This window comes from Pelodiscus sinensis, chromosome 31 (genome assembly GCF_052426305.1).
Source record: "Pelodiscus sinensis isolate ZL-2025 chromosome 31, ASM5242630v1, whole genome shotgun sequence".
NCBI classification, from domain to species: domain Eukaryota; kingdom Metazoa; phylum Chordata; order Testudines; family Trionychidae; genus Pelodiscus; species Pelodiscus sinensis.
Window position 1 is genome coordinate 8,612,920 of NC_143082.1, and position 22,602 is coordinate 8,635,521.

The following is a 22,602-nucleotide window of genomic DNA, read 5'->3' on the forward strand; positions in this document are numbered from 1 at the left end:
GGTGAAGTTGGCTGTGCTAATTGTATGGCTCCATCCTGCTTTGTGTCTCAGTCAGTAGCTTCCCTTGGCTTCCAAGCAGGGGATACTAAATATCAATTATGTGAGCATTGGAAATGAAGTGTCACTGATAGTAATGGAGTCCTGGGGACCGTATGCAGGAAGTGGCTGCGATATGCCAATGCCAATCTAATCTTTTCATTGTGTGTAGCTCTCTCCCCATCAGAAGTTCTAATCCTGCATCACTGAAGTCAGTGGAGTTCAGGGGTGCAGGAGTGGAGTAAATGATCTTAGCAGAGAAGATAAAGCCCACAGGTGCTGGAACTAGGGGTGCAAAGGTGCTGCAGCACCCTTGCCTTGAAGTGCTTTCCAGTATATCCAGGGTTTACAGTTTGCTTCCATGGCTCTCACCTATCCCCCTCCCCACCCCACCACTGTACAAATTGTTCCAGCATCTCTGGCGGAGCCTTGAAGACTAAGTCTCTTTGCTGACTGAGGGCCCTAAGCACAAAGTCTCCTGGAAATGAACCAGAGCTCTTCACCGCAGATTCATGGGGGTCTGGCTCAGGTCTCAAAGGACACATTTTTTTCCACATTGCTCCTGACATCTGAGCTTTGGGATGGACTGTGGGGACTAGAGGAATGGGCAATGGATGAGAATCACTTGAAATGCCAAGCAGCTTTAAAATCAGCAGCAAAAATGCAATTCACAAGTTTTATCTTTAAAAACAGCCTGTGATTCAATAGCCAGGCTGAACTCTCTCTAGAAAGCGCGTCACTGCACTGTTTTAATGTGAGCTGAATCGTTCATGGATGCAGGTTTGGTAAACAAGGTAATTAATGGGGGAGGGATAGCTCAGTGGTTTGAGCATTGGCCTGCTAAACTCAGGGGTGTGAGTTCAATCCTTGTGGAGGCCATTTAGGGATTTGGGGCAAAAATTTGTCAGGGATGGTACTTGGTTCTGCTGTGAAGGAGGGGACTGGACTCAAATGACCTTTTGAGGTCCCTTCCAGTTCTAGGAGATAGGCAATCTTCATTAACTTTAACTGGCAAGCACTTCTGCAACAGGCCTTTTTCTTAAGTTCATGAATCTAACCAACCTTACCCTGAGATTTCCTACACTCTTTCCCCTTATCCCGGCTCTGGGATTTATGACAAGCTGTAAAAGCCTGATACATGCAAAGACACGTGCAATCTGGTTAATAAGTTCCACATTATTGCTTGAAAAGAATGCTGCAGCCGTGCACATGCTGGAATTTTGTCAAACATCGGCAGGATGGACAACTGCTTGTGCTAGTGAGAATTTTAGGACTCAGTCCTTCTCCCAGGAAGGACAAATTCGCCACTGACTACTCTGGGAGCAGAAGCAGCATCAAGATTGGACTTTTTTTTTTAAAGATCTGCTTGATATTGGGGAAGTTCTATGGCGAGTACAATATGGGAGGCAGGGACAGTCCTAACCAACTGGAAAAATTTGTCAAGCGAAAAAAAAAGGGTTGGGGAGTAACCAGGGAAACCTGGGGAGAGGATTCGGGAGGATGGGCTGAAATGCAGTCACCGGCTCTGTCGGCGGCCCCTGCTGAAAATGGCAGCCTCAGGCGACCGCCCGGCTCGCCTGCCTCTACGACTGGCTCTGATAGGAAGTCAGATCTGACAGTCATTGTGGTTCCTTCTTTCTTTAGAATCTGTGAATCAGGCCCCTGGTGAACAAATTTGTCTGCTGCCCTCTCCCTGCAATGGCATTTCTGTCCTCTATATTCATGCAGAAAGTTCAGTATGGGCAGTGGCATCAGAAACTCCCCCTGTGCAATGCTCCCAGTCAATCCTGACTGTGAGAGGCATCTCTGTGATCCTATCTTCATGCTTCCCTTAAGAGCTTGGTCTCTCTAGTCCAGTGTTTCCCAATTTTATTTGGCCATGGAACACTTTTTAACTCGGAAGAATTTTGAGGAACCCCTACAGCCAGAGGGAAAATGTGTCGATTTGTCAAGCAAAACAAACAAACAAACAAACAAACAAATCCAAACCCCACCTCCAAGGAAAAACTGTCAAGCAAAATTTTAAAAAGCCAGCCAGAAACCGTTTGGGAAATACTGCTCTAGTCAGACTGACAACATGTGAACCAATTAGTGCCAGCCATAATAGTGGTTTTGTGCTGTGAACTAGTGCCAGAAATGTGGCCTGTCATGGGTACATAGGGGATGGAACCCCAGACCTGCCTGCTTTCCACCAAGTAAGAACTGCTATGTTCAAAAAGTGTCCCGTGGCTGATTTTCTTAACTCCCTTCTGGGAAGCAGAAGGAAGAAGCCTGAGATGATGCAAACTATAGGTCACATTCCTAAGGGGGAGTCACATTTCTGATGACCAGTCAGAGCCTGTTTAGTGGTCACACATGTTTATTAATTCAATTAGATTAAAACAGAATATTACAACTGGCAGTGGAGGAGCCTCCAAAGATTTGGAGATTTAGTTTACAGTGTGTCTGATTCTTCACACAATGAGCCAAATGTCCTTTCATGTTCCTTATTTTAGACTAAGGAGAACAACATAAAAAGAACAATCTGTGCATCTCCTTTGCTACAGATTGTGAACAAAATGTGACTGCAGAATTTCTAAGTGTAAAGGTGCAGAGTGCGCGGGAAACATCCACTGTAGTTTGAAGCTCATACAAATATGTTTGACTTTCTGAAAGTTCAAGTTCTGGTGAAAGGTGTTAGAGAAAATTCTAAAATAGTTTCTCTCGGGATAACAGCTCCTACTTCTAGAAGAAACCAGGGTATGTGCAGAGGTAGCAAGTTTGTGGAAAATATCAAATATTTGTCCCTGGAAATGATTTTAGGTTCATTTCAGTTCATTTGACATGATGCTTTGAATGTTTTTTATCTTTCTCAGCCCAGTTGGCCCATCCCTTGCTACTGGCTGCCAACCCTATCTCAGCCATCCCTCCATCTGTGCTTGCCTGCATTGAAAAACGCTCTAAAACCTTCCAAAACCTTCTCTTGAGCTACCCCTTCCTTCATCTCCATGCTGACTCCCTTAGATCTTGCCTGCAACATTTTTAAAACATGATTCCTGCAAAATTCATGCAGCTCAGTGAGCACTTACCATCACTTGACATGTATGGGGCATATGCGTGTGCATGTGCTATAGAATGTGTCTGGTCTGAGAGATTATTTCTGGCACAAAGCCTGTCTCTTTACATTTCTGTTGTGCTAGACTACCTGTTTGTGCTCTATAGTAATAATAGTTCAGAGAAGACAATGCAGAGGGGTTACTCTCTTACTGATGTGTGGAGGGGGAGGGGGGCTGACTTTGGGAATACACAACAGTGCCTTCTGATAGTCCTACCCAGATCTCTCCAGCTCCTGGAACTGGTGCTGTGGGAGGAGCTGGGGCTGGTATCTCAGTGGCCCACTCTTTGCAGTGTCTGGAAAATAGATTACTAATCTCCCAGTTTTCTCTCTGGCTGTATTAATTCAGTCCTGTGGTCCCAAGAATTCACAAACTGTGCATTGCCCCCCCCCCCCCTCCACTTCATGATTAGATGAAAAATAAACCTCAAGTTATTTTATTTGCCTTCTAGAGGTTGAATCTTTCAGGTGTCATGTTTTCAAATTTCCCTAAGCAGTCAAAAAGACAGATAGTTACTTCATACTGGCCCGAAGCAGCAGGGCAGAGAAGTCAGATAATCACCCCACTCCAGAAGTTGAGGCTTTTAGAAAACACCAGATATCGTGAGACTTGCCAGTCCTGGGAAGCACATCTGACTGCTCAGAGCTGAATCCTGACTTGCCATTGCTATTCTGTTGTTGGAGTCCCGCTGGCACTGTGGGAGCATAGGTGGTATATTATATGGGCCTGTGATGCCATGCTCCACCAATATTCAGGAATTTGAGCCTGTCTCTACCAATGTCTGGTATTATATTTTCAAAGTTCATTGGATGGACCGGGACAAACATTTCAGGCCCTGCATTTTGGGGGATGTGGGATCCAGGACAGCCTAGGAGATTAGCAGAGGGCCTGGCAACAGAAGCAGTGAACCCCTGTTCCCCCTCTTCCTGACTCTTGCCCCAAGCCCTACTTTGCCTCTTTTTGGTTTCTGTCCCTTCTTCCTAGCAAAGCTGGTGCGGAGGGAGCTGGTGCGGAGTGAGGTTGCTCACTGCTGCCAGCACCAGGCCTCTGTTATCCCCCCAGGCTACCCTGGACCCTGTGTCCCCCTGAAGTGCCCCCCCAAATCACGGGGCTCAGGGCGGTTGCCCTGGCCTGTCCTATGGACAGAACAGCGCTGCTTGGACCTGTTCTGGGCACAACCCCAAATTATACAAGCCTGGCATCCACGTTGGGAGGGGGGCATATGGGCGCCCCCTAAATGACACTCCAGGGCGGCTGCCGCTGGAGGAGGGCCAGCCTCGTCGAGTGACTCCAGATGTATCTGGCCCCGCAGATCCTCGGAGGATGTTGCACCACCAGAGCCTACCTTGTACAACGTGGGTGCGGACAGAGAGGCTCTTTCAGGAGGGCGAGGGCAGAGCCCCGGGAGCCGGAGCGAGCCCGGAGCCCCAGCCCAGCAGGTGCTGGGAGCGAATCCAGCGGGCTCCCACCTGCCCGGCGGGGCTCTGGGCTCGCTCTGCGGATGGAGCTAGAGCTCCAACAGCGAACTTTCCTGGCTCGCTCGCCATTGGCTGCGGCCCGGCCAATCGCGAGCCTCCTTCGCAAACAATGCAACTTTTTTTTCCTCCTCCCTGCCCTCTCGGAGCCCGGCTTCTGCGCTCGGGCTATTTTGGGGCGAGCCCCACCCCGAGCTATTTCTGCGCCTGGCCCGGGCTGGGGCGAGGCCGCCGCAGGTGGATCGGCCGCGGGAAGCCCGGCGCGGAGCGCACGGGGATGGGCGGTGTTCGCTTTCTCGCTGGTCCCTGAGAGCTGCCGCGGGGCTGAGATCATGGCACCCAGGGAAGCCCCTTCGCCCTGCCCCTCCTCCAGCTGAAGGAGCCTCCGGCAGGAAGCAGCTGCCTGGATGCGAGAGTTGCCGAGCCCGGCGCTGAGCGCCCGCTGCCTGGGCTGTGATGGCTGAGATGCCCCGCTGACCCTCCCCGGCCCGGGGCTCCGGCAGCAGGCTCCATGCCAGGGCTACATCCGATGCTCAACACCATTTACGAGTCGGATTCTGTTTTCTCCCCAGATGGAATTAAAGGCGGAGAAGCGAGTGTGAGCGTGGCCCAAGGGAGCGGCTCCTCCAGCCAAAGTAAGTGACACCCCCCCCCCGCCGTCCCCGGGTGCAGAGCCAGGGCACCTCGCGCGGCGCTCACAGAGCAGAGCAGGGAGGCTGCGCTTGGGATGCAGAGAAAAGGGAAATGAGAAAGGAGATTGAGCTATTTTTGTATCTCCCCACATGACTAGGCCCTGCCACATGCAATGGACTTAGTCAACCAGCCCCTGGGATTTCCTCCTCTTTTCCCCTGGCTGGAGAGGAGGCCTTTAACCACTGAGAGGTGGGATTCCCTGGGTCCCATGTTCAGAGAGGGGGCAGCTCCTGGAAAAGGGGCAGGCTTTCTTTTCCCAAGAGCAGTCTTCCTGGCTGGGTATGGCAGGCAGGGCTGTTGGTGTAAGGGAGAGCCCAAGGCCTAGACCAACAGAAGGCCGTAGACTAGGGGAGATGTGTCCTCTGCCTTGCTTGCACAGAGCGGGAGTTCTCCAAGCCAGGACATCAGGGAGGCCCAGGCACCAAGTCTCTGCAAAGCAGAACATTGGGGTGGTAATTCGAGAAATCCAATCCAAGGCAGACAGGATGTTTCACCCATCTGGAAACTAAGAAGCAGGCTTTCTGGAGGTTTGTTGCTTTGCTTATGCTCTTGGAAGCCTGAACACCATGTGTCTGGCTCAGGTGAAGTCAGTCAGGAGTTGGGACTGTATCTGATGCAGGATGCCACAGAAACATCCAGTCTCATCCTGTATGATGCAAGTAGGAGTTTGTGTCTGGGGTCTTTTTTTTTTTTTTTTTTTTTTTGTGGTGGACAGTGTGCAATGAGTGTTATGTCCACTGCCTGGTTCTGTAGTAGGCTGTTGTGGTGCCATCTTGGTGTCAGATGGGCTGGGGATTGTGCGTTTGATGGCATCTCTGCCATGAACAAGGAGGGTGCATTTTTAACCCTAGCTGGATGCTGCATTGGACATAGATGTAAGGGAATGTCCAGATTAAGGAGTATCCAACTGAGCCCAGTGCATCTCTGGCACCTTAATGGATGTCCTAGAGAGTGAATAATTCCCAGGCGTGTCTATGCAGGACTGTCAGGAAAATTAAGGCCAATTAAGCTTGAATCCTTGAATGAATGTTCTAAAAGATCTGGTCCTGTAATTATTGTGGGAAACTTCTGTGGCCAGTGTTATACAGGAGGTCAGACTAGAGATCAAAACGGGCCCTTCTGCCTTTGGAATCCGTGATGTTAATGTGAATCAACCCCTGGCAAATGCTGCAGTGAACAAAGGCCGCTTCTGAATGAGACCATCCACACAGGAGTTTTAACGAGCATTAACGTCATAGCTTCATTTTAACTGTACCGAGTGTCCCCATGTAGCCAAGCCCCACACTTCAGTTCACTAACTACACAAATATTGCAAACCCAAGGATGCGCAAGCTCCTCGCCCCCAAATCGAGTACCTTAAAATCATGAAAAATAATAAACTTGGGTCTCTTTATTTGACTTCTGGGTTTGTTTTTTTAAGTCTTCAGGAATTGTATTGTCAAGTGTTTTTACAACACCTAGGAGGGGTGGAAACTTACACTTTCTTTTTAACATGAAAACTGAGAACTCATAATTGTTTGACTGCCGGAGCTGGATGGAGCTTTAAGGAAAAACATGAGCTATCATGTGACTCATGATAAAATTGCAAGAGTTGGCAACTGTGCCCTTCTTGGATGCTTTGGCTGAGATTCTTCTGTGACATTTTGTATAGAAAGGGACAGGCGCAGCTTACAGTACCTCAGAGCCCCCACAAATGGCTATTTGTAGCCATATTTGAGTCTTGTTGTACCAGGCTGTGTCTGTATGGGTGTCTGGAGCTGACTAGTGGGTAGCATTGGTGGTACCTGTACTCTATAGGAGGTGTGTGTGGCTCTGCCTTGGGAATGGAAATGTCACTATAATGCCTCCGGCATCCAGGTCTTGCACTGTTTTGTGACTGCTGATGCACCATAACAACTGAGTTTCCAGCAACTCCCACGTCAGCATGGCTTTTGCGCGTCAAATGGGGGAATTGGAGAGATATTCTGCCCAACCCTGTAACTAGACTGCATTCAGGGATTTCTGCAAAGTGATAATGCTGTGCCAACGGGGTGAGGCTTGGCTCAGGTGTGCATGTGCTGGGCAAGAAGAGGGCCCACTTTATGTAGAGATCTACATCTGCCCAGAGTGCATTAAGCAGAGATAGGAAGAGACTAGCAGTGGTTCTCCACCTGGGGCTCAATCAGCCTAGAACTGTGGCCCATGTGACATCCTCAGGGCATTGGATGTGGCCCACAATGGTAAACAGGTTGAGAACCATTGGCAGATCTTGCACCAGGCCCTCTCCACTCCCTGACGGACATCAGTGTCATGTTATGTGCTATTGTTAGGATCTCTCACTGTAGCACTTGCAGCTGAAACCTCCATGCTGTGTGCTGGTCAGAGGCACTGGCTGCATGAGAGAGAAAGGGCATCATTCCAAGAGGGACAGTGCTTCTCTGGAACTCTCACACAGTTGCTAATATGGGAATTTAGAATGATCTGAAATTGACATTCCTGCATGTGTGTGGTAAGCAGTGTCCTTCTCTGAGTTTGGGAGAACCTAGTGTCCCAACCACCTGGGGCATGTGACAGCCCTGGGCAATGGAACATACTGTAGTTAGATTTATTTCTTCCTGAATATCTCCCAGTATAGGGTGCAGTGACCGGCCCTTCAGGTGTGCTTTCCTTCTGTTCCCAGCTGTGTACTTTATTTCTGGGCCTGGGCAGGGAAGGGTGGGGCTCACATTCTGTGGAGATAAGAATGTGATGCCTATGACCAGATGTGTGCACAGCTCTTCAGCCTGGAAACCACAGGCTTTCTTGGAAGATCTCCAGTATTTCCTAATTTGGACTGAGCCACTCTTGGGATTTCAGCATTTCCTATTCAGCTGCCTGATGTGAGTAGGAAGCAAGAGAGAGTGAAAACAAAACAGAAGCCAGATAGTTTGCATGTCAGAAAAGGTTTGGAGCTTTGGTTTGATTCCGGGGAAACGGGTCAGGGCAGTTTAGATCTTATCAACAGGGATTTCTGACCTTGCTAATATCTCCGGTGGGTTAATTTATTACAAGCTTCAACTGAGTAAATGGACAAAGCCATTCCATGCAGCCACATGTTTCTGGGTCTCTTATCCTGGGGAGGGGGTAAAGTTAGGAGTCATGCATGCGCATGCATGTGCACACTCTTTCCACTTGTTTCTTATACCAGCTTGTTCTATCTGGTCTGAGTGTAGACTGGAAGCTCTCCAGTGCTCATTTAGTGCCCAGAACAATGGAGTTCTGATATGCTCTGGAACCATTCAGTGGTTCTGGAATACAGATACTACATAATAGGATCCAGACCAGGATTTGGTCTGTACTGCCAAATTATGTCAGTATAACTACCTCACTCAGGAGTCTGGAACACCACACCACTGACCTAAACCCAAGTGTAAACAGTGTTTTATGGCAGTGACATAGCTGCTGTTGCCTTTTGGGGAGGTGGGAATATTCATGATTAGCTGGCATGCTGTGTAGGTAGCATCTTCACTAAGCAAGGCTTAGTGTAAGTGTAGGCAAGCCTTTAGTAATGAGCCTTCTCTGCTCACATGAGCCCCTGGGTCTGCATTTGCATTTTGCTTTATGTGGAGACAAGGAATTCAGATCAGTTTTGTTGCTAGTGCATAGGCCTCAGAGCTTGGATTTTTGGTCCTCAGTGTATGTTTACATTTCAGACAGCCTGTGGCTTAAAATAAAACCCTAATTTGTGTCTGGAATGGGGAGTTTGGTCTTGTCTCTGTCAAGGAGCTGAAGTTGTTCTAGTCAAAGTAGTTTGGGGCTCAATGTGGTAATGTCTGTGGGGATGTGAATGGTGGTGCTAATCATGTATTGGTTAGTTGGCATGAGTGTAAACTGGTGTAATTTACACACATGGGGGCAAAGCACAAAGAATGTTACACCATCCACAACGATTCACACATCAGTAGTCAGGCTCCAAAAAGCAGATTTTTAAAAATATTGGAGCTTTGGGGAGGAGGAAGGGGGATGTCATGCTCTAAAGCTTTTTCTTGTAGTCAGGAAGGCTAGAAACCCTTTTTTTAAAAAATGAAGGTTTAGATTGCCTTGGGACCCCCTGAATCCAGCATGGACTTTTGGAGGAACCCATGAATCGTCTGAGTAAAAAAATCATGAGTTGGCAGCATTGCAGTGTGCCAGATAAAGCAACTTCTTCCATCTTGTCAGCCTGGTTCCCTCTTATAGGTTGACTTCCCTGCTACACCCTCAGCCTCCCAGCACCTTGGTGTGTGCACTACAGCAGCTTCCACTCTCTCTGCCTCATCTTTGCTCAGCTCTGTGTGGAGGGCAGGAATGTGTCTCCCTTCTGATCCATTGCAGACTGGGCCATGGGATGAGACAGGTTCAGCTTGGGCTTTTATCCGTACTCTGATGTCAGTGTCAGAGCTAATGCTGGCTCCTCTAGGGGAGCAAGATCCTGCCCTGGCAGTGGGGACAGTCTCCGCCACTTAGACTCTTGTCTCATTTCTAGCTCCCACAGTCCCTTTCTGTGCTCCCCTTGTGTTCCTGCACAGCCCACAGGGGCTGGAATCGCCTTCTCTGCTTGTCCCAAGACTTGCTTTTTGGATCGGTTTGTTACCCATTGCTCTTCCCAGCATGGACAGGGCTCCTCTGCCTCTGGCCCCATGGCTGGTCTCTGTTCTGAGCTCTGCCACTCCATTACTGTGCAGTGTTCAGTCCAGCTGCAGCCACTGGGGACAAGGAGGGGAGCCAGCCAGTGCAGAATGGGGAGGTGAGTCACTCCTCAGAGCAGTTGTGTTCAGAGCACTTCCCAGTGTCTGTGTTTCATTATCTCAGCTGCACTCCCTGAAGTCCTGAGGCAAGAATACCTCTTTTCCTGTCACCAGCTTTGTTTGTTGTGCTCATATTAACCCCATCCTGGCTGTGTTTCTCATGCAGTTGGTTACCATGGGAAAGTGAGAAAAGCTGAAAGAATTTCATGGCCTGGCTGAGCCTGAAAAGCCTCGTCCCAGCTGGTCGGCCTTGCCTCAGAATGTTTGACTGACTGTGACTGCAGAATCAAAGGGGTTCAAAGCCTCTAGACCCCATTACATCCAATTCTGCATTTTCAGCTTCCCTTACAATGGGTTTGACTGGCTTCCTGTAGGGGAAGGAGCTCAGTGCCCATTCAAGACAATGAAGAAAAGCCAGGAGCAGCTATGAGTGCCCAGGCCCTCGAAAACTACAGGGCATGAGGTGAAAGAGGCGGTTCTGTCTTGGTCCTGCCCTTGAGCTGCCGTGCCATTAGCTGTGGGGCAGAGATGGAATAGAGTGAAAAATCAGCAACAGCAATGAAAAAGGGCTGGCTGAATGTGCTGATAATTGGTAGGAGATCCAGTGGCAAGTGGGCCTGGAGTCTGCTGAGTGCATCACTTCTGTCGCTCTGGAATACCATGGTGGTATGTGCATTGTCTGGGACAGTGAAACCATTGTGATGGTTTGCTTGGGACATGCAGCCCCCAAAGGAAGTATCCAGGAACATAGCTGTCTCCTGTGACTTTCTGCATGATGGTTTTTTAACTACCAACTTCTCTTCTGTTGAGCCAAGTGCTGAGGAATGGGATTAGGAGCCTGCTTATTTAATAGAGAGGCTAGCCAGTTTGGGGCCCATCGTGCTAGGTACCATATAAACTTACAGCAAACAGTAATCCCTCCCAGGAGAGCTTACACTCTAGGACAGGTCTACGCAGTGGGGTCGTTACACTGACAGGAGAACTTCTCCCATAGCCCACAATGCTGATGGGAGAATTCATCTGTCAGCTTAGCGCATTTTACACCAGGAGTTAGGCTGGTTTAATGAGTTGCTCAGCAGTTTGAATTTTTACCCTCTTGAGCAATGTAGTTGAACCGACCTAATTTCCTAATGTAGACCTGCTTGGTGTAAAAGACAAGACCTAGCAGGAGAGTGAGAAAACCAGTTCCTTCCTGGGACCAGAGGCAGAAGTGTGAGCCCAGGGACTAGAGCAGAGCAGAGCCCTCTGCTGAGTCACTAGTTCTGCCTCTAACTGGGAGCTCATGCTGCTCTGTGGGCTGGTCTCCCAGACTTCCCAACTGTGCCTTCTCTAGCAGTTGCTAATCTTATGCTGAAGGTGAACTGGGAGTAAGCAAACACTCCAGGCTGCTGGACACAACCTCTGAGGTTCAAGTTTAGCTATAACAAATGGAGCTGGTATGCTTGGGTGGGTTCCTGGTTCCATTATTCATGTTATAAATAGCAGCTGGAACCCAGGTGGCAGGCTCTTAATTGGCCTTGGAAAATTCCCAAGCACATCTCAGAAGATTGGTGCTGACCAAGAGCAAGTTAACCCTTGGCAGGATGGGGTCGGGAAGCAGCATCTGCTCTGTCTGTTTTGTTCTGTGATGGTGAGGCAGACGTTCCAGTAAATAAATCCCGAAGAGGATGGAAATGTGGTGCCTTCTGACTTACAGCCGTGTTCTGACATAACGGCCACAGTCCTGTGGATTCTTTCTCCCCGAGTTCTCCTTCCCATGGCTGATGGACCCAATGCCAGATGCTCCAAAGCAGCATTATCCCTGGAGGGCCGAGCCTGGTGCCAGTTGTTAGATAAGGGAGGGGCAGGACTTGGTTCAATTGGACTATCAATGATGAAGCCTCACAACTCCTCCAGATGGGTTCTGGTCTGTCCTTAATCCCATCTTGTGCCTTAGAGGCTGGGCACCATCCTCTATCCACTAGCAAATTATCTCTCTCTCCCTCCTTTGTTTGTCTAGTCAATTGATTGTATCGCTCATGCTGCCTGTGGAGAACCGGGCACAATGGGAGACTGATCTTGCCTGGGGCCTCTAGATGCTGCTGTTATGCAAATTCATATGAATAAAAATGCCACCCTGGGGGCTCTTTTTCTTTTCCCTTCCCTTGCTGTTATGAATACTCCCGTAGTGTCTCTGCACCCCCAGTGTGTTGCCTGGGGCACAGACACACTGAGTTATGGATTTACCTGATGCAGCTTCCCACAGAGATGGACTCTGACATAGACAGCATTTGTACCTGGAACAACAGACCTGTCAAACCTGAGCACCTGAGTATTTTACATCAGTGTAGAGTGTCCTCTCCCACCCTGCTCCTCCAAATAACATACTACGCTCCAAATGAATTGCATTGCACAGATGGTTTCAGCTATGTAACCAGCACTAAAAGTAATACAAAGCGTGCAGTGATGTTGGGAAGGAACTGTTTTGACTTGGTAGTGTCTTGTACCTAATCTGCAGTTGCTTTGCACTGGTTTAAATGGTCACACATGGCACAGGATCCAGAGCAAATCAGGCCCAGAGACTTTGGAGGGAGAAGGTGTGAATTCTAGGGGAGCCGAGGGATCTGGGAAAGAAAGGGAGAGGGTGAATGAATGGGTGGGACTAGGGAGGACACTTACTGGGCATCATGCGCGGGGAGTCTCTGTTTACAGCAGTGTTTCTTAAACTGTGTTCCGAGGCACACCGGTGTGCCGCGAGGCAGTTGGAGGTGTGCTGCGAAAAACAATAGAGTTCAAAATGGCCATCCTTAAAGGGGCAAGCAACTTTTTTTTTTTTTTAATCAATAACTTTCCCCCTGCTCAACAAAAAATCCTTGGTGTTCCTCATAAAAAACAAATTATTGTTCAGTGTTCCTCGGTCTTAAAGTTTAAGAAACACTGGTTTACAGTGTTTTAGAAAGGATATTAATAGAGTCCTGTGTGGATACAAAATTTGTATCTGCATCCATATCTCTGGCTTCAAAAATGAGCTGCAGATATCTGCATTAACACCCACGAATGAGGATACTCATGGAGATAAAGGAGATATCTGCAAATTTTCAGTTTGGCTGTGTCTACATTGGCACCCTTTTCCGGAAAAGGGATGCTAATGAGACAAGTCGGAATTGCAAATGCCGCGGGGGATTTAAATATCCCCTGCGGCATTTGCATGAACATGGCTGCCGCTTTTTTCCGGCTTGGGCCTTTGCCGGAGAAAAGCGCCAGTCTAGACGGGATCTTTCAGAAAATAAAGCCTTTTCCAGAAGATTCCTTATTCCTGATTTTAAGAGGAATTCCCACGGCATTTGCAATTCCGACTTGTCTCATTAGCATCCCTTTGCCGGAAAAGGGTGCCAATGTAGACACAGCCAATGTGTATCTGCATCCATATGCGCAAAAATGAGCTGTGGATCCCTGCATCCATGGCTGTGTCTACACTGAGCCACTTATTTCGGAAAAGCAGGTGCTTTTCCAGAATAACTTGAAAGCTGTCTACACTGGCCGCTTGCTTTTCCGGAAAAGCAATGACGATCTACTGTAAAATTGTCAGTGCTTTCCCGGAAAAACTATGCTGCTCCCGTTCGGGCAAAAGTCCTTTTCCGGAAAACCTATTCCGGAAAAGGGCCAGTGTAGACAGCACAGTAGTCTTTTCCGCAAAAAAGCCCCGATCGCGAAAATGACGATCGGGGCTTTTTTGCGGGAAAGCGCGTCTATATTGGCCACGGACGCTTTTCCGGAAAAAGTGCTTTTCTGGAAAAGCATCCTGCCAATGTAGACGCGCTTTTTCCGGAAATACTTATAATGGAAAACTGTTCCATTTTAAGCATTTCTGGAAAAGGGTGCCAGTGTAGACACTGCCCATATGTGTGGCTGCAGATACAAAGTGGATAGATTTGCAGTGCTCCAAGTATAAATATCCAGGGAGCCTGGTGGCTCTCAAAGAGTAACTCCTATTGGATGCAGTCATGGAAGCTGTGCATGCTGGGAGAGGGGGAGGTGGCATTTGTACTGGTTTCCAAATTCCAAGATATTTTATTGTTTAATTCGGCAGAGAAGGTGAAACGTACCATGCCAGCAGTATCTGGGGGCACTGGGCTCCTAATGAAAGCTGCTTTATTTGAGGAGCTGAAGTGATGTGGCTTTTAGTTTTCAAACTTAGCCCTCCAGCACTCATTCGTGGTTGCTATTCAGCACCACCAGTTTGTGCTGATACTTCACACTGCCCTAGCTTGAAGGGCTTACAAACTGGGGCTGCTACCCTGGCAGAATCTCAGCTGATCCAATTGCAAGATTAGAGCAGAATAATCCCCTCCTACTGGTGATGGATATGGAAATATGATCAAATCAGTGCAGTGGTGCTGAATCTTCTCGCTGTGAGGGGCCTGTGGCTGGCTCTGCTCTGCGGGGCTAGTCACTGTCTCCTGCACGATTAGAAGGGAAATTGGATGTGGTGTGCCTGCTCCTCCAATAGTGTTTCAAGAGGGATATTTACACAGGCCTGTCACCTATTCCTAACTGATACCTCCAAAATGACTTTCTTCCCCTGGACCTTACTTCTAGCTATAATTGTTTGAAGTCTCCATTCAAAGAGCTAATGGAGGAAGCTGTTGTAATGGATGTAGAGCTGGAGTACACACAATTGTTTGGAGAGGTCTCGTGAGGCAGGTGGATGCCTCTTGGGTGAGTGTCACCAGGGCTGTCCAGCAGGGCAGGTTGGGATGCTGTAGTGCCCTGGAGTTGGTTTGGGCCCAAGGAATGGCCCTGTGCCTCTTTTGACATATCTGCTTAGAGTCTGTAAAAGCAGGAGCTCTGTCCATTGCCCCACAAACTGGACAGAGTTGTTGCCACCTGGGATCTAATGGACTCCTTCTGAAAGGTCTTGCAAGTCCCGAGCGGAGCAGAGTTCATATTGGGTGAACCATAGTTGTATGATGTAGTTCCTGCATTCTCCATGCTAGGGTGGAGCCAGTCTTGACTTGTAAACATTTGTCATCAGATCCAACACAGTCTGCTGTGGCCTCCAGCTCTCCATGCAGGTTCCTCCTGCCTGAAGGACTGTTTGCTAAACCTTTGTTTTACATCTAAAACAAAAGAACCCATCCTCTCCCCTTCTTCTTTCCCCTGATTCCCAGCTCTGGCTTTCCCCTGAGAAGCCATGTTCATACCCACAGTAGCCTCTGTCATTCAAAACGAGGAATTCTGTGGATTTTGTCTCTAAGGTGCCACAAGACTCCTCATTGTTTTTGCAACTTCAGGCTAACATGGCTCCGCCTCTGAGACTCTGTCACCAAAGTCTGTCCAAACCAAACAGGAACTTATTTTTGCCCAGAAGTTCCTTCCTTTGGTACAATTGGATCAGGTCTGTAATTCTCTGTCTTAGTGATGGGGACACACAACAGGGTTTTTTCCCCGACAAGTGGCCCCGTCTACACGGTGCTTTTTAGCAGCAAAACCTCTTCCGCAAAAAAGATCGGCAGAAGATGTACAAATGAGAGTGCGATTTGCATATCTTCTGCCGAAACCCCCCCCGGCAGTGTAGATGTAGCCATAGGGAGTAGGAGCAACAGATGGACAGACCAAGCTCCCTGGGGCAAGAATTGTGTTTTGGGTGTTCATACATCATCTGCACAGTGGGTCCTGATCCATGACAAGTGCTGCTAGTGGCTACTGTAATACAGGTAATAAATAACTTAATTCCTTGTTGGCAGCGCTGCCTATAATCATGTGCATGTGGTTAGGCAAAAGGCCCTAACAAACTCATGGTCCATTTTGGTCAATTTCATGGTCATAGGCTTTTAAAAATAACAAAGGTTATACAGGCAGTCCCCGGGTTACGTACAAGATAGGGATTATAGGTTTGTTCTTAAGTTGAATTTGTATGTAAGTCGGAAACTGGCTCCAGATTCAGCCGCTGCTGAAACTGATCAGCGGCTGACTACAGGAAGCCCTAGGCAGAGTTGCTCTGCCCCCAGCTTCCTGGAATCAGCCGCTGATCAGTTTCAACAGCGGCTGAATCTGGACTCCTGGGACAGAACAGCTGGGGCGCTGCTGGGTAGGTCCCCGCAGGACCAACCAGGCAGCACCCCAGCTGCTCTACCCCAGGCGTCCCGCAACAAAAGCCTGGTCTTCTGGGGGGGGGGGGCACTAGCTGCGCCCCTCCCCCCCCAGCAGACTAGGGAGACCCGAGCAAAGCCGCGGAGGCGCAGAGGTCCCGCTGCCTCTGCGGCTTTGCTCCTGTCTCCCTGCTGTGCTGGGGGGGAATTCCCCAGAACAGCAGGGAGACCCGAGCAAAGCCGCACAGGCGGCGGGACCCCGCTGCCCGTGCGGCTTTGCTCCTTTGTGCACAGCAGGGAGACAGGAGCAAAGCCTCAGAGGCGGGGGACCCCGCCGCCTGTGCGACTTTGCTCCAGGGCAAAGGAGCAAAGCCGCACGGGCAGTGGGGTCCCGCCGCCTGTGCGGCTTTGCTCGGGTCTCCCTGTTGTGCTGGGGGGGACTCCCCCCCAGCATACCAGGGAGACAGGAGCAAAGCCGCACAGGTGGGGGACCCCGCCGCCTGTGCGGCTTTGCTCGGGTCTCCCTGCTGTGCTGGGGAGTCCCCCCCAGCACACCAGGGAGACCCGGAGCAGCTTTTCTCGCCCCGGAGGACGCGGTGGCAGGACCGCTGCGCTCTGGGTGGTCCCGCCGCCCGCGAGCTCCAGGGCGAGAAAAGCCCCGTTCGTAAGTGCGGATCCGACATAAGTCGGATCCGCGTAAGTCGGGGACTGCCTGTAATTTTAGTCATTTAAATCTGAAATTTCACATTGTTGTAATTAAAGGGGACCTGACCAATAAAAGAATTGGAGAAGGGAGGGTCACAAGGTTATTGAAGGGGAGATTGCAGTACAGCTACCCTTACTACTGCACTGCTGGTGGTAGCGCCACTGCTTTCAGAGCTGGGCACGTGGAGAGCAGTGGGTATGGCCAAGAGCCCAGCTTGGAAGGTGGAGTCCCTGCCAGCAGCAGCACAGAAAAGGTAGCATAGTGTGGCATTGCCACTCTTCCTTCTGCACTGTTGTCTGCAGAGTTGGGCACCCGGTTAACAGCAGCTGCTCTCCATCTGCCCAGCTCTGAAGGCAGCACAGAAGTAAGGGTGGCAATACTATGACATCCCCTCCACCCCGCAACTCCCTTTTGGGTGAGGACCCCCAATTTGAGAAATATTGGTTTCCCTCCCCCCGTCACGTGAAATCTGCCCAGTATAGGGCAGATTTCAGGTGTGAACTAGATTTCACAGTCCATGACATGTTTTTCATGGCTGTGAATTTATGTCACTAAATCAGACACGTCCAGTTATGTGCTTCGTGTACACATGACAAAGGTAGCTGCAGTTGGCAGTATCTGTGTATTTGTGTTTGCTATTCTTTTAATACCTCAAGGAGTGATTGTTGGGGTTACAATCAAGAAAGATCCAGTCTTGCTATGAACTGTCAGTTCGTAACTGCTGGGAATGCCATAGGAAAACCAGACACCACAGTATTTCAGGCTCCCTGAGGCAAAGGCCAGGACAGACCCTTAACATTGTACACACGTGTGTGAATCCCAAGCAAGTTGGGTGTATTTGGGGTCCTGCTGGAACCTGGGCAGTGCACCCCATCGCCCCAATCAAGCCTGTGAATGTCAAACTTAAGCATGTTCTAAGTTAGGGTCACCACCTTTTTCAGAATACAAAAGTGAGACATGTGCAGGAGCCAGGACCCCTCTGTGGCCCCTGATCCTCCTCTTCCCAAGGCCATGCCATCTAGTCGGGTCAGAAGCTGGGGCTGGGCCAAGGAGGGAGTGTGGGCCACTGTGGGGAAGCCCAGACCTTGCTGCTCTGGGTGTGGGGCTGGGGTGCCTTAGAGAAGAGCTCCTGTCCCTTCCCTCTCCCCCCTCCCCAGCATGCCATCCAGGGATTAGGGTCCTGTGACAAAGGAAGGTTAAGGCCCACCTCAGCCTCCTCCCTCCCCGGGAGTAGCTGGCACCACCCCAAGCCTGGGGCAGGCACAGAGCAGTGCCACAGGGAATCCGGAATGAATGCTCCTGGAATCATTCAGCCTGGAACTTAGTCTTGAAATGTCCATTTCTGGACAGTGCTGCCCAGCTAGCCAGGGTGTTCAGTCACCCTAGTGTAAGCACTCGGGTGCATGGGAGCTGAATTGCAGCAGTTAGCTCTTACTCTGTTACTCACAAGTGGTGGCTGGTGGTGGGCAAAAAAGCTGGGAGGCCAGGACTGTGGCTGGCATGCAAGATCCCTTGCCCCCAAACTGGAAATAATTTATTTTTGCTTGCGTGCTCTCCCCTGTATCTTTGAGCTCCCGAAAAGATAAACCAATTGCACAGGGTGGGGCTCCCTCCCTCAGTAGCTCTGTGCTGTAACTCCCACCTCGGCTCACTTCCTGCAATGAGTAGACACTTCCCCTCCCTCCCCAGCTCACAGGCCTCCCTGCTTCCCCACCCCTCACCTTTCTTACTCCCAGACCCCCCCTTTCCTCCACAACTGAGGAGGCCTTGCAGATTAGATCCAGGCCCAGGGCCCTTCCTTGCAGCCTCCGGCTAGCCTCAGACTGGCCAGCCCCTTCTTGCCGCTCTGCCTTAGCTCCGCTGGGGCTGGGGCAGGGTTTTGCACTAGCTCCCGGTTCTGCAGAGCTGTGCCCTCCAAAGAGGGCTGGAACGGCTATGGGGAGCTCCCAGCTGGCTCTGTTCTTTCACTGGGAAGAGTCCTCTGCGTGGCTGGAGGCTGCAGCCCTGCATGTCCTGAGCTGTCCCTCCCAAGAGTGCACTGTGGGGCAGTGAACTGAACCTGCCGTGGGGGGAGCTGCGTGGCTTTTTCTCTGAAAAGGGGAACAGAGAACTCACTGGCAAGAGGCTAATGGTTTGGACTTGTCCTGCTGCAGAAGGAGCCTCTCCAGCCAGGCTCTCCTGGTTAAAGATGGTGTAGAGTAAATGCTTGTTTGATCCCTCTCTTCCTCTTGCCCAGTCAGGGGCCCCCTTTCCCCACAGTTGTGATATTTTCCCTCTTTTCCCCAGCACTTTTGTGACCTCCTCTCATCTTTAGGAATAGAGTCATGGAACACTAGACCTGGAAGGGCCCTCGAGAGGTCACTGAGTCCAGTCCCCTGCCCTTCCTCCCTGAAGGAATATCTCCCATTTCCTTACACTGGGGAGAACAGTAGCTCAAGTCTTCAGGTTCAGTGAAGGTCAGGAGGCTGGGGCAGAGGTAGGGATGTCAAATATCGGTTAATTGAATAGTCGAGTAACCATGAATTCTTATCAGTTAGTCGACTATTCGACAGTTCCTGGAAGCGGAGCCTGTAGCCAGTGCGCCCAGGCCTCACTCCTGAGGAGCCCCTTGACACTCTGCTTTTGCCTCCGTAGCAGAACATCAGCCCCGGGTGCCAGGCGGGAGCTGGTCTGCGAGGCAAGCCAGTTTAAAACCCAGCTCCCCTCATGGACTGGCTGCCTGCTGTCCTGTGATGCTGCCTCTGACAAAGAGGCAGCAGAGTGGGGTGGCAGCAGCCTCTGTCTAGGGGGCATCTGAGCTCCCAGACCCAGCACGAGCTGGGACTGAGCTGGGCTGCTGGCCAGCCTGCTAAAAAATTTACTGGCAAGGGCGGGGGAAGGGGAATGGGTGTAGTCTATAGCATTAACCTCTAAGCTTTTGTTTATCGATTAATTGTTTAATCGACTACACTGTTATATCCTAGGCAGAGATGGGTGCCTGAAGAGGGCTGCTTGATAGCTGGTGGCTGATGGCAGCTCAGTGGCCTGCAGGTGGATTGAGGGTTGAAAGAAGGGCCCTGGGGCTGGATGCAGCCTGCAGGCTGTGTTTGGTATCCTGCTATGGGCATGACCGGCCTCTTCTTGTCATAAGTGTACACTCGAACTGCATTGAAGAGTCTCTGCCCTGGTCCCTGCTCATCACCCCTGCATCTCCTGCTGCTTTGTCTGTTGTGCTGTGACAGAAGAGGGTCAGCTAGGAAGGTGCTGTGTGTCTAACACAGTAATCGCCCCGGGGCCCTTCACACATTACGCTGTGTCTGGAATCCTGAGCTGGATCATTCCTGGAAATCAACCAGGGTCAGGTCTAGTCTACATTTAACATTTAGGCTGTCATATATGGTGCTCAGGGGCATGGAAAATCCCTGAGCTAATCCAACACCAGGTGCAGACCCAGTCAGGTAGATGGAAGGATTATTTCACTGCCCTTGCTAGGCAGTGGTGCAAAAATCCCTTCCCTCGCTGTAGGCTGTGGGCAGGTACGCTGCCTTAGCTACCAGCTGTACTGGCCTAGTTTCCATAGTGTAGACGTGGCCTCAGATGCAGGCCCATAGTTCCCTCCTATAAGAGAGCCTGATTCTGCCATGACAGACTGTCACAGCACATCCGGACCTAGTCCCTGCTATGCTGTGTCTGAGGAGCACACATAATGGCAATGCCTAACCTTGTCCATGTCTCTCTGAGGTTACAGATGTGTCACAAGCAGCTTCCTCCTCCTGTCCTGTTATGTCATTCTGTCCCACCAGCCAAATGCACCTGAAATAGCTGCCAATCCTGACAGGTTTTGTTTCACAGTTTCTATTCTTAGCTCACTGGTTAGTTGAGCAAGCCACATTACCCAATAGCCATGAATTCAAGACTGTAGGGAGAAATGATTGTGAATTATGCCCCATATAATACTTTTGCTTACATTTCATAGCAACACTTATCTCCCCCTGCAATCTCAAACCCCCACTGTGCTCCTTCAGCAAAAGCGCTGCAAACACAGAGGTGTGAAATAAGAGCCCTGGAGATTGGCGTTTAGACTCAGCCAGACACAGCCAAAATGACCCAACAGGATGCCACGCACTTTGCTGAATGGTTTCTAAGCCAGCTGCTCCTGGCAGAGGTGTCTGTGCTGCAGGAGCAATGACTGGATGCGTGCATGGCATGATGGGAGCCAGAATGGATGTGGAGAATGAAAGACAGGAGAGGGACCAGCTGCACATTGTTCAATGTAGGAATTTGCAACAAGGCTCGGGATATTTGCCTCATTAGTGAACTGTCACTTACTGGAGTGTATTCCTGAATGGTTAGCCTGTGTGACTTCCCTTCTCTGGCAGTGGCTGTGTATTGACAGGGCTACTCATTGACAGTTCTCCTGTGGGCCCTGGGAGGGAAGAAGGCAATTCTGGGCACAGGAGACTGAATCAAGGTGCAGGGATAGGACTGGAGCTTCTGGCACAGGAAGTTTCAAATCCACTTCTTACTGGGTTGGTGCAGATGATCTGTGCTAACTGATGGCGCTGGATGCAGAACGATTGCTGGTTCAGACTGATTCATAGCTTCCCTTGGAGTTCTGACTCTGGCTCCAAGGCCAGTGATGAGGATGCTGGAAAAGGATGCCTGCCAGGAGAGATGAGCATGCTTTTCTAATAGTTGATTACCCTGTTTCATTAGACACATTTGTCATATAATCTGTTCTTTGGAGCTGCTCTGGCATTGTTGCTCTATTAGGGTATGTCTACACTACCCCGCTAGTTCGAACTAGCGGGGTAATGTAGGCATACCGCACTTGCAAATGAAGCCCGGGATTTGAATTTCCTGGGCTTCATTTGCATAAGCGCGGAGCCGCCATTTTTAAAACCCCGCTGGTTCGAACCCCGTGCAGCGCGGCTACACGGGGCTCGAACTAGGTAGTTCCACGAGGTGTACCGGTAGTTCGAAATAGGAATCCTAGTCCGAACTACCTAGTTCGAGCCCCGTGTAGCCGCGCTGCACGGGGTTCGAACCAGCGGGGTTTTAAAAATGGCGGCTCCCCGCTTATGCAAATGAAGCCCGGGAAATTCAAATCCCGGGCTTCATTTGCAAGTGCGGTATGCCTACATTACCCCGCTAGTTCGAACTAGCGGGGTAGTGTAGACATACCCTGAGAGGGGGGTTAGGTGCAGGAAAGGGTGCAGGGTATGGGCTGTGAGAGGGGGTGCAGGAAGGGGTGCAGGGTATGGGCTGTGAGAGGGGGTTCAGGGTGGGGTGCAGGGTGTGGGCTCAGAGAGGGTTTGGGTGCAGGTAGGGGTGCAGGGTGTGGGCTGAGAGAGAATTTGGATTCAGCATGTGAGTTCTGGGCTGGGACACTGGGTTGGGGTGCAGGAGGAGGTGAGGATAGTGCTTATCTTGGGCGGCTCCCAAAAGCGACTAACACACCCTGCTGGCACCAGTTCCTGCTGGGGAGAGAGTCTCCTTATGCCATTGCCCGCAGCCATCATTCCCACAGCTCCCATTGGCCACAGTTCTTGGCCAATTAGAGCTCTGGAGTTGGCATTTGGGGCGGGTGCAGCATGCGGACATCTACTGACCTACCACAGGGGTCCTAGGGATGGCACCAGATGCTTCCGGGAGAGGTGCAGAGTCAGACCGAAGGCACATAAGGGATCCTGCCTTCGCCTTACTGTGCTCCTGAACTGTTAGCGCCTCAGATCTACCCAGTTTGGCTGAAGTAGCCTCAAGGTGATAGGGAATGATTCTGGGAGACTCCTGGTGAAACCG

The 22,602-nt window shown here is 50.4% G+C and overlaps 1 protein-coding gene across 6 annotated transcripts in view; it reads left to right on the forward strand.

The window, feature by feature from the left end:
- Nucleotides 1-22,602, forward strand: part of HDAC7 (histone deacetylase 7) — a 219,339-nt gene that overhangs the window by 98,900 nt on the left and 97,837 nt on the right. For 2 of the 6 annotated variants that reach the window (XM_075902093.2, XM_075902094.2), the window contains exon 2: nt 5,179-5,241. In XM_075902093.2, the coding sequence (XP_075758208.1) occupies nt 5,179-5,241 (63 nt within the window). Of the gene's footprint in view, nt 1-4,726; nt 5,242-22,602 lie in introns of those variants that run through there. The other 4 variants (XM_089774722.1, XM_075902095.2, XM_075902092.2 and 1 more) reach the window with 3 other exon arrangements.